Source organism: Heptranchias perlo, chromosome 26, assembly GCF_035084215.1.
Source record: "Heptranchias perlo isolate sHepPer1 chromosome 26, sHepPer1.hap1, whole genome shotgun sequence".
Classification (NCBI taxonomy): Eukaryota; Metazoa; Chordata; class Chondrichthyes; order Hexanchiformes; family Hexanchidae; genus Heptranchias; species Heptranchias perlo.
In genome coordinates, this window is record NC_090350.1 from 36,275,200 (window position 1) to 36,287,568 (window position 12,369).

The 12,369-nt window shown below is 42.1% G+C and overlaps 1 protein-coding gene and 1 long non-coding RNA gene across 6 annotated transcripts in view; one reads left to right on the top strand and one right to left on the bottom strand.

Moving 5' to 3' along the window:
• Positions 1-12,369, bottom strand: part of LOC137342691 (receptor-type tyrosine-protein phosphatase U-like) — a 767,577-nt gene that overhangs the window by 281,172 nt on the left and 474,036 nt on the right. For all 5 annotated transcript variants that reach the window (XM_068006795.1, XM_068006794.1, XM_068006792.1 and 2 more), the window contains one exon: positions 3,717-3,832. In XM_068006795.1, coding sequence (XP_067862896.1) covers positions 3,717-3,832 — 116 coding nt within the window. The remainder of the gene's footprint in view (positions 1-3,716; positions 3,833-12,369) is intronic.
• Positions 93-7,827, top strand: LOC137342692 (uncharacterized). Its single transcript, XR_010967327.1, has 3 exons — positions 93-192; positions 2,330-2,439; positions 7,757-7,827. It is a non-coding gene; the product is annotated as an uncharacterized lncRNA (long non-coding RNA).

Consider the following 12,369-nt stretch of genomic DNA (forward strand, 5'->3'; position numbering starts at 1 on the left):
AAATAATTTGACTCCCCAATGCACTGGAATCTGAAAAGTGAACCTCCCCCCTCCCCCCAGCAGATCCTTGGCCGCAATGTCATCATGGTCTTCAGCAGCTGGCGTTTCCAATCTCTTCCTCTCGTGGGCAGCCTTGGAATTTCGTAATGTCAGAATCACACAGGCATGAAAAACCTGCTTCAGAACGAGTGGGTGAGAACTGATTTGTTACAACCCGTGTAAACATGCTCTTAAACGTTGGCAGTCGTGGCTCAGTCTAGACACTCTCGCCTTTGAATCGGAAGGCTGTGGATTCAAATCCCACTCCAGAGACTCGAGCGCAAAATCCAGGCTGACACGCCCAGTGCAGTACTGAGCGAGTGCAGCACTGTCGGAGGTGCCGGCTTTCGGTGAGATGTTAAACCGAGGCCCCTGACGAAGGAGAAAGCCTCCGAAAGCTTGTGATTTTCAAATAAAACAGTTGGACTATAACCTGGTGTTGTAAGATTCCTTACATTTGTCAACCCCAGTCCATCACCGGCATCTCCACATCATGGCTACAATTTTAATGTTAGCAGGGAGCTGTCGATCCCAGGGTTTCAATGCCAGTTCTAGCGAGCACAGCTCTCAGTTGGGTTCACACCCACTGCACAGGAGGGCCAGCCATGTAATCCCTGGCCGCCAGCTTCACTTCACTGTCAGCAGGTGCCAGATTCAAACTGGTACAATGACGCCCTAAAATCCTCATTAGGTACAAATTAATGTAGCATTTTCTCACATTGTTACAACTGTTCATTGACAAGAAAGCATTATTAATTGCTTTATTATTTATACTCTAACAGCTGTTACATGCTTAATTTAGTCAGCATGAGTTCAAATCATGCGACTCGCAAACGGCAATCATTTAGGCTAATTCAACATAGCAAGCTCTTCCTCAATCACAGATTTAACCCTTGTTCATTAAATGCCCACTGAATGGGTTTTAGCTCTGCAACAGAGCGGGGTCAGAGGGAGCGGGGCTGACGCCAGCCCGGGGTCAGAGGGAGCGGGGCTGATGTCAGCTTGGGGTCAGAGGGAGCGGGGCTAACGTCAGCTTGGGGTCAGAGGGAGCGGGGCTAACGTCAGCTTGGGGTCAGAGGGAGCGGGGCTAACGTCAGCTTGGGGTCAGATAGCAGGTGTAATATCTTTGGGAAAGGGCTGACTGTAGTCTGGGGTGGGAGGGCAGGGCTAAAGGCAGAATGAGGTTATAGAGCGTAATGTTAACAGTAGGGACAGACGAAGGAAACAGAATAGCTAACAGTAGCTTGTTTGGAGAAAGCCAGCCTGTCAGCAGCGGCCAGTGAGAGGTAGCTGGGCTCATCAGTGCGATCTCGGAGGGAGCTGGCCAAACAGAAAATTCAGAAATCCCAGGTCTGTGCTGAGAAGAGGTGAGGTGAGGCTGCTTTCCTGTGGTCTTTCTGAATGACAATTGTAAACAATTTTACAACACCAAGTTATAGTCCAACAATTTTATTTTAAAATTCACAAGCTTTCGGAGGCTTCCTCCTTCCTCACGTGAATGCACATTCACCTGAGGAAGGAGGAAGCCTCCGAAAGATTGTGAATTTTAAAATAAAATTGTTGGACTATAACTTGGTGTTGTAAAATTGTTTACAATTGTCAACCCCAGTCCATCACCGGCATCTCCACATTCTGAATGACAGTGAAGTGTCTGCTGGAGCTTTTTCCCCCCCACAGTTGCTACCTCCTGCTCACTCCCCATAATGTTTCATGTGTCTCTTTTTCAAGCAGCTATCTAATTCCCTTTAAAAAGAATGAACAGAGTCTGCTTCAACAAGTTTGCAGCAAAGAAGTTCACATTCTAACCGCCCTCTGTGTAAAGAAACTATTTCTAACCACACCTTTAAGTTTTTTAAAATTATTATCTTCAACTATCGTCTCACTGACCAGTGGAAATGACCTATCACAACTTGCCTTGTCATAACCCTTCATAATCTGGAAGACCTCTATCAGGTCACCCTTTAACCTTCTCAGCTCTCGTGAAAAAACCCTTAACTTCTCAAGTCTCCCTTCGTGACTGTAACCACTCATCCCTGATAATATCCTAGTGAACCTATGCTGTACCTTTCCCATTGCTTTTGTGTACTTCCTACAATGGGATGCCCAAAGCTCAAGAAAGAAATAACTTTGCATTTATATCGTGCCTTTCATCATCTCAGGATGTCCCAAAGCGCTTTATAGCCAATGAAGTGTAGTCACTATGGTAATTTGGAAACCCAGTCAGAACTTTGCCCTCAGGTCTTGTACAAATTCAACATTACCTTCTTGTTTTTGTATTCTACATCTTTAGATACAAAAATCGAAAAAAATCAAGATGGCTGGCACAACACCATACTGAAGGGGGATGTTCGTTGTACAGACGGTGAGGAAACTGAGACTTGTGATGACAGCTGCTGAAAGGTATTACCTGGGTATGACAACATTGACTCACATATCCAGGGCTTGGTGCCTACCACAATCGTGTTGCAAAGATACAAGTGGCTATTATTGAAATTCTGCACTACTGTTCAATGGGGTATGATATCTGTCCATGCTATGGTCAACAGAATGGTAGGAATGCACTCACACTTTCATGGTGAGTTGTGCTGCTCGCCATACCACTTGTGAGGAGCTCCTAATAACTGTTGTCCACCCGGGCTCAAACTTGTGCTATTCATTTGTTTAACAATCAACTAATGACTATTTAATTGCATGAGGTAGGCAGGATCAGAGAGGCTCCAAGTTGACATGCCTGGTTAATGAAAGTTTGGAACCAAGTCAACTCTCCAGGGCAGACTTAGTATTCCGATACCTGAACTAAGCAGGTTGGTAGTACTATTGAGCATGGTTGATGATCAACCAACCGGTTTGGCTCATTATTGGAACCTGGAGGAATATACCTAGAGGCTGGAGTTCTTCCCATTTGGCTCCAGATAATCCTGCAGGCCAATGTCCTACCAGGTTAGGTGGTCCTCGTTGTACAAGCAGCGCAAAGCTTACCAGTGATCTACTTTTGTAAGCTGTGTGGTTTTACCTGGTTAAACTCCAACAGTACCCTTACACACACAGCTCGATTCTGCTGACCAGCACTTAAACTCTCTCTACAGGGAGAGAATGACATGCCATATTGGGCAAAGAGAAGCCCTTGAATTAGAAACTCAGACATGCCAATGGGTTTCGGCATGTACAAGATATCAGACTGACCAAAACAAAAGTAATGGAATGGGGCTTGATCCCTCACTGTTCATCTCAGAGACAAGAGTGCTGCTGACTGAGTCAATCTAACACAAATGAAATAAAGAAAAGCATTAATTCAGGGTCTTTCACAGGGGTTGATGAGTGGGGAAAAATGCTGCAGTTTCTATTTAATTTTAGGATGTTACTTTAAAAGTGAATCCTTAATGTAAAACTCATGACCGTTTCGCTGTTTGATGGAAGGAAAGAGGTCCCTCTCTTAACTCCAACAGAGTTAACATATAATAAAATATCTTCCTCATTTCACAGTAACCAAAGGTTAGCAAAGCAGAGATTTACAGTAAATGCAGTTAGCCATTGGCGCATATTTGATATTCTGACCTTTCTCTGTGATCCACAAGACGTGTGGAGACTGAAGGGATGTTATATGCAAGGCCAATGCAAGATTTATATTTCACATTTAGTCATGAAAGGTTTGATGGCTGTAAGACTGACTTATTTACCTGCAGCAAGAGTCTTTCCGTTTCGGCTGTTCGCCCAGCTGCCACGCACTGGAACGTTGCATTCTGCCCAGAATTCGTCTCCACATCTCCGAGCCGCAGAAAGTGCGGGGTTTTATCTACGAACACAAGTAGAGACTCGCTGTTCATACCTTCATTGAAAAACTCTTACATGACAATTAGGACAGTGACTAAAAGGCATGTCCAGTTTAGGAGTGGACAGGTCTCTTCTGGAGTGAGGTGCCCAGGAATTTGTTAAATATAAACCAGATGCCAGAATGCAGTTTTTCATTCTTACTTCTGTACCTTTTAATGTGGAGAAGTTCATTATTAAGGCTGAGGAGGCTTTCAGAGAATTTTTTTTATCAGCAGCAAAGCAAATATCAGAACTGACGCAATGATTCCTTCCTCCTGTCTCGTTTTGGAGTTGGCAAAACATGGTAAGCCTATCCCGATGCTATGCACCAATCCATAGTTATGGCACAATCCTTTGCAGATTCAGTGTATAAAATAACCACTGGGATGCGTCTAGAAGAGGCCTAGGTCAATTCAACTTCTAATTGTCCTCCTTTTGGGAAGGAAGCCTTGGTTTTGCTTCGCGTTTCCCCGGTGACCAAGATAACATTTGGAACTCAGAACCATATCATACTAATCTGTGACCTAACCATGATATTTATTGAAGCCATCCTTGTAGGCCTCACCCTATCTACACTTTTCTATTTGTTGGCTAAATCAAGATGGGAACTCAGGCACCAACTAAACTAAATGAACTAAAAAGATTAACAATGTTTGAAACACTTGGAAATGAGGATGGGCCGATGGCTAGTGGTTTAGTGTACTAGTGCCTTTGCCATGGACCAGTAGGTTGTGGGTTACATTGGAATGTACAAAACTGGAGGAGGGCATCAGGCTGGCCCAAAGCTTGAAAAATGATAGATTATTCTATTTCTCAGAATTTTACAGCATAGGAGGAGGATATTTAGTTTATCGCTCCCCTGCTGGCTCTCTTTTACACCCTCCAAGTCCTATTCCACTACCATTTATCCATATCCCTCAGTCACTTTCTCTGCCTGTATCTATCGAGCTCATTCTTGAATTTGCTGATATGACCACCTTTACAATGCCAGTGTGTGCCCATGCCTATGGTCCATCTACAAGGTAAGTTCCTGATCTCCCAGCTATTTCACAATCCAGGTGACACCAGGTACTTCCTCAGTGAGAAGGAGGGAGAAAATTAAATCTAGTGAAGTAACTATGGACCACTCTGGTGGCCCTCCTAGTTATTGAGTGCCGTAACACTGCCATCTGCCTACCTTGAGACCAGAGAGCACGCTATCCAGAATTTTCTAAAATGTAAACCAGATATCCAAGTGTATTAATAGAACAGAGTCCCAGTTTTCCCACTCCTGTGCCTTATGATGTGTAAGTATCACTTATGCAAGTTTTCAGAGCATTTTCATCACCAAAAACATCACAGCTCGAGCCTTGATCTCCGACCTCTTCTTGCCCTATTCCACTTGATGTCGGGTTTTGGACTTGGCAAAAGATGGCACCCCAAGAATACAGAGATAAAAGATTGGGATGAGGAGGGGGAAATAATATCCATAGAAAATGTTTATTATGGTAATGTAATATTCACCACCTAAATACAGAGCTTGGCTATTCAGAGAAGCTCGGCACCAATCAACATTGAACTTAATTGTCTTGAACACCTACATGATGGTGTTAAGCAAATGGTACAAGCCCTGGGAATGTCTAATGTTGTGAAGTCTTTGACAGTAGGGCTGGGCTGATTAATCATTCATAACAGATTAAGTGTTTTGACAGCAATTTAAATAATTGATCAATCAACTTATCACCAAGCCAGCTGGTAACAGCACATCACAGTGTTCCACAGGCAAAGTTTTGAGACATTTTGATTTGTGAAGATGAAGAAATCTGGCCATTTAGATTAACCGCAGTCACGTCTATAGTTATCATCATGTTCAGAGTTCAAATTTTCCTTCTCCACACTTGGCTATGTATATTATCATAGGACAGACACTGTTTTTAGTTTATCAGTTGAGCACTGTAATTGTGTGTTGGGTAAGAAATGTGGTTTGAAGGGGTTGGAACCTTGCTGCTAACACAAAATCCCGACTACACATCTAACCAGGAAGTTGTCCCATTTTTTTACCAGGGTCCACGAATGCAAATAACAAAGTACTCAGTTAGGTCGATCCCAATCAAAAACAAGTTATTTCCAGGAGCGTGAGGTACAATGAAAAATAGCATGACAGATGGACCAGAGTTGTCGGGACATGGACCACCCTAACTGAACCTGTGGTGGAAGCAGAATTCATAACAGCTTTAGAAAGGGAAGTCAGTAAATACTTGAGGAAGAAAAGATTGAAACAGTATGGGGAAAAAGCTGGGTTTGGGACTAAACGGATAGCACTTCCAGAAAGTTGGCAGAGTCTATGGGCAAATGACCTCACTCTGTGCTAGAAACTTCTATGACTACGATTCTGTGGGTCAGTGGATCAATGCCTTGTGTGGCATTTCATTGGGTCATACAGATCAGACAGATTGCATGAACAATCCCTGGTCTGGGTTGATTGAGATAGCCAAGTTCAGCTGGGGTGCAAAAATAAGCCATGGCTCCCGCTCTTGATCACTCTTCAATGACACAGTCAAATATACTACTGACACTCATCAATGAGGCTCACTGAGGAGAGGAGGGGGAAAATAGCGGGAGGAGATGGGGGCTGGGGGGGGGAGGTAAAGGCAATGACAAATAAGTGGTAATTTCACAAGGCCCTTCTGCCAGCACAGATCCTCAGTAATGGTGAGCACGGGTCGGGGAATCAAGGATGTAGCATTATAGCCCTTGCACCAACGTGTATCCGTGTCCAGTGAATCTTTGTGCCAGCAGTGGAGCTTTGCAAAATTACTGCATAATGCACAATACAAAGGTTTTCAAACACATAATGTAATGATGTAGTATCTAGGCAAATAATTTCTCTGCATAGCCATCTATGGCAGTAGGCAGCACACAGGGACCCTACAATTAATCCCTACCACATGAAACGTATAGAAGTCACACATCATCATCAAGACATATCTCCAATACATGCCAGTGAGCTGTCCCAGGCCAGGGGGTCAGTCAGACCTCACCCCTCAGTACACTTATTAGTCTATCTCTGTCACTGCTAGTTACCTTCGCCCACTACCAGCCAATTATGTCATGAGTTCTCTTCTGTCCACTTTAGGTGTTTGCGGACGGACACTGCTCAGTTTACTAATGGTCTGCATTCCTACCAGTTCTCCATTAAGCAGCAATTTTTCCTTCAAACTTAGCACTTAATTGAGGTATATAAAATTATGATGGGACTAGATAAAGTGGATAGGGAGGAAACTATTTCCCTTAGCAGACGGGTCAGTGACCAGGGGGCATAGATTTAAAGTAATTGGTAGAAGGATTAGAGGGGAGCGGAGGAGAAATGTTTTCACCCAGAGGGTGCTGTGGGTCTACAACTCACTGCCTGAAAGGGTAGTAGAGGCAGAAACCCTCAACTCATTTAAAAAGTACTTGGATGTGCACTTGAAGTGCAGTAACCTACAGGGCTACGAACTAAGTGCTGGAAAGTGGGATTAAGCTGGATAGCTCTTTTTTGGCTGGCACAATGGACCGAATGGCCTCCTTCTGAGCCGTAACTTTCAATGATTCTATCACAAAACAGAATTACAAACAGCACAAGGAAAGCGTTTGCATAAATCAAGAAATAAAGACTATTAATGTACTGGGGGACTGAGAGATTCAAATTACGACATGATTAGTTTAAGGTTTTAAGGTTATTAGTGAACTTGAGGGTTTGGATGCAATTAGTTATGAGAAATCTTGATTTGTGAACATGATGAAATCTGACCATGTAAATTAGTCAGAAAAATCAAGACTATAGTTATCATCATGCTCATTGCAGCAAATTCGATAATTTTGTTGGTGCTTAATTTGAGAACTAAGAAGCATATAATGAAGGATAATTCTGGTGATTATCACACAGACTGCAGGCATCTCAAAGACAAGAGAACAGATACTTCATCCTGATTACAACAGCAGCACTGAGACCAGCCTTCACTGCTAAAGTTACAAATGTGTACATTTGTAAGAACTATAGTTTACATTAAATATTAAACTGTACTTTAGTTCCTTCAGTGATGAAGAATCTGTCTGAATAAGCCCAAGGCTTTTCCCAATTATCATTAAACATATTATTCCAATAACTTTTGTTATTTGCTTCATTCCAATCCTCCATCCAATAGTTTTTTTAAAAACTTATTTCTGCCATCTTGTCTCTTCTGTCTTTCTGATTCAGCTTCAATCTTCACCTATTCTAATCTATTTATCCCCTCAATTTATTCAAAATGGTGTCCCTTCACACTTCCGAACAGTGGTTCAGACACTGTAAGCTGCTCAGCATTCAGATAACTGCAGTTAATCAAAATTCACCAAACATAAACCACCTGGGCTACTATTATAAGGTTCAAGTAACGGTGTTGGAAGGAGAGTGGAAAAAACTGGGAAAATCCCACTTAAAAACAAGCGTTGTGGCCAAGTTCCTCATAGTCAGGCATCCCCATTTTTTTTGCATTGGAGAACAGTATATTTCCAACCAGTGAAATGTATCACCACCGCAGTCAGACATATCATGTTACTATGCACTTCAGATAGTTTTCTATCAGAAATGGGCACCTCTGGTCAAAGGCTCTGCATCGTTCTTAAATCTTTGTGTCCTGAGCAGATTTTCAACAACTCTGGAAATATTTTGTAAGCTCCTGCTCATACTTTGAGTGAAACATAGAAGGGAAATGCCATTCCTAGTTACACGGTCATTTTGTGAAAGTGTTAATGTTCTGAAGCCGTGCTGCTGGAAATGAATAAGATCATGGGCAAATCTTTAGACTGCAAAGTAATAACGAAATGGAGATAAATGTATTTGCAAAGCCTTGTAACGTGCTTCCTATTCAAAGGAGCATCACTGTTTTATTCAGTGATAGTAAAACCCCCAAATCTCCAATCCATGATAACTCTCCACTTCACACCTGCTAAGTCCCTTTTGAATCCAAGACTGACTCAGTTTCCAATTTCTCATTCAGTAGAAGATATCACAGGCATGTACCTTATAACAAATTCATTAATTTATTAATGCAGTGAAATTTCAATTCAACTATTTCTTCCAATAGAAAATTTTGCCATTCTCCCTAGAAAGTTGGAGACTGTAATGTACAATGACTCCCGCAGGCTATCAAGCTCTTTCTCATTGAGGCAAATGAATCAGGGCTCTGTTCTCAATGAGCAACTGTCATCCTTTCCTGAGGACTTAATTAATTTTTATTAAAGCAATCAAGCAGACTATTTCCATGGCTCAGTAAATGGATTAAGTACCAGAAGTGGTCTGAGACCTTTGAAGGACCGACAGCCAATTTCCGGGGGTGGTTTATATTTTAGGGATGTCTTTTATGGAAATGAAATCTCACAGTGCATCTGACCTCTCATTGATCCCTCTGCCCACTGTTGCTTTTGCACCCCTTTCCTTCCACCTCCCCCTCCTTCTCCACATCCATTGATAACTCTGCTAAACCCCCACAACAACACAAGAAAAATTTGCAAAGAAGGAGGTCCTTTCTAATGGTCCCCATCAACATGGAAATGATCTGAAGCTACCAGAAAGTCTGCTTTACTGAGAGGTGATAGAGTTTAGGGCAGAAGTTCCTCTGGAAGCTCTTTTGACAGTAGTGAACCCATTCAACTTCACCTGAACCTGTTAACCAATTTATTAAAAATAGCACACGGAGGAATTTCTAGCTTACAGCAAGCAGTGAAAGGTGAAATGAGTGAAAATCCACTATCAACATCAAATACAGATGCTAAAACATATTCTTAACCCAAGCACAATAAAAGTAAAGTTGAGAAGGGGCCAGAATGACCATTATCGCATCCACACGTTCTAATCGTGTAGCTTAATTTTGAGATCACAAGATAATTACAAATGAGGAAGGTCATTCAGCTCATCTTAGTTCTTCCATCTGGAAAGACCCTAAACACCTTCAATTGTATCATCTAATTGTTTCTTAAATGACTCCAGGGTTTTTGCCTCCATCACTCTATCTGGGAGTCCAATACATGGCTTGATCAATCTTTGTATGAAAAGGAACCTCCTTTTATCAGTTCAATTCATCTTTCATCAGATTGCCATTATGATAAACTAAAATCATCACTTGATTCAACAAAGCACAGTGCACAAAGCAAATCTTGAATTTTACAAATGTTTGATCTGTTTGTGTCTTCAAAATAAATTTGTGTTTTTTCTTAAACTTGGTTCATGACAGAATGTAAATGAGGATTGACCAAGAAAGAGATGTAGAGATAGAGAGATGATAGTGAGTAGAGAGATAGTAATTGATAGAGAATAGAGTTAGAGAAAGAAACAGAGACATATTCTGTACACAGAGCAAATGGAAACACAAGAACAAAGTAAAATTAATCAATTTTTTTGTAGGGTAAACAAAAACACTAATGCTGTGTGACCCTCAACAAATTAGTAGCAGCAAATGTTCCGGTTAGGTTAATAGGTTAGGAAAATAAATAAAATGGCTTCCTCTTCCTATCTTCCATATATTATAGAAAAAGTCTTTCATAATAGAACTGCTCCTGTAACTCATCATTTTCCCAGCCAGTATCAGCAATCTTTTCTCATCTTTCTTTCCCCAATTACGTTTAGTTCTTTATGATCTGCACTTCAACTCTTCCCCAATATTATCCACCTCACAATTTCTGACATGATCCAGATAATGGCTGTTGTTCCCCTTTGAAATATCACTTTATTGCTCCTGAATTAAAGGGGTGTTTCGGAATTTGCTGGGCTCTAAATTTAATGCTGGCGTTATGAATTGTGTGAAGGTGATAGCTCAGGGTATTTTGTTCTGCTCCATAACCACTATGTGTCTGAATTCATTGGACAATCAGGACATTACCCAGACAGCGGAAAGAAGATAGACCTTGTGATGCCTGAGTTTTGAATTCTCTCTCCTGATTTAAGATTAGAATGTGTTCAGTCACACAGGAATCTCAACAACACAATAGTTCTGGAATAAGTGGAAATAGGCTGTTTTCTCTCTCCGATCTTTGACGATCACTCATGCTGGAGTATGACTCCACGAGTGTTGGCTACTCTGATACCTTGCTCAGGTGGTCACTCGTGTATGCCTGGACAGTGAGTGATGGAACACTATTCAATTATCAGTGCCAAGCCCAATCCTTTTCTGCACCCAGTGTCCACACACATGCATTTCCAGCAGGAGTCACTGGATAGCGACTAGGACTGGGAATGCGGGCTGATTTTTATCCTCCTTCTAGCCCAGGGTTAGCCCAGGCCAATTATGGATAGGCTCAGATAACTCAGCACAGGCTGGGAAGTGAAAGCGGAATCAAACTTTGACCTTTCTGTCTGTATACCTTAGTGCTACAGGAAGACTGCTAACGTTGTACCGTTGTTTAAAAAGGGATAGACCGAGTAATTACAGGCCAGTCAGCCCAACCTCGGTGATGGTCAAATTATTGGAAACAATTCTAAGGGACAGTATTAATTGTCATTTAGAAACGCACGGATTAATCAAGGAGAGTCAGCATTGATTTGTTAAGGGAAGGTCGTGTCTGACTAACTTGGTGGAATTTTTTGAGGAGGTAACAAGGAGGGCTGATGAGGGTAGCATGTTTGATATAGTCTACATGGATTTTAGCAAGGCTTTTGACAAGGTCCCACATGGCAGACTGATCAAAAAAGTAAAAGCCCATGGGATCCAAGGGAAAGTGGCAAGTTGGATCCAAAATTGGCTCAGTGGCAGGAAGCACAGGGTAATGGTCGACAGGTGATTTTATGACTGGAAGGCTGTTTCCAGTGGGGTTCCGCAGGGCTCAGTATTAGGTCCATTGCTTTTTGTGGTATACATCAATGATTTAGACTTAAATGTAGGGGGCATGATTAAAAAGTTTGCAGATGATACAAAAATTGGCCGTGTGGTTAGTGAGAAGGAAAGCTGTAGACTGCAGGAAGATATCAATGGACTGGTCAGGTGGGCAGACAAGTGGCAAATGGAATTCAATCCAGAGAAGTGTGAGGTAATGCATTTGGGGAGGGCAAACAAGGCAAGGGAATACATAATAAATGGGAGGATACTGAGAGGTGTGGAGGACCTTGGAGTGCATGTCCACAGATCCCTGAAGGTAGGACAAGTAGACAAGGTGGTTAAAAAGGCATACGGGATACTTTCCTTTATTAGCCAAGGCATAGACATATAAGAGCAGGGAGGTTATGCTAGAACTGTATAAAACACTAGTTAGGCCACAGCTTGAGTACTGCGAACAGTTCTGGTCACCACATTACAGGAAAGATGTGATTGCACTAGAGAGGGTACAAAGGAGATTTACGAGGATGTTGCCAGGACTGGAAAATTTTAGCTATGAGGAAAGATTGGACAGGCTGGGGTTGTTTTCTTTGGAACAGAGGAGGCTGAGAGGAGATTTAATTGGGTGTATAAAATTATGAGGGGCCTAGGTAGAGTGGACAGGAAGGACCTGTAGCTATACAAGGCTACGGACCAAATGCTGGAATATGGG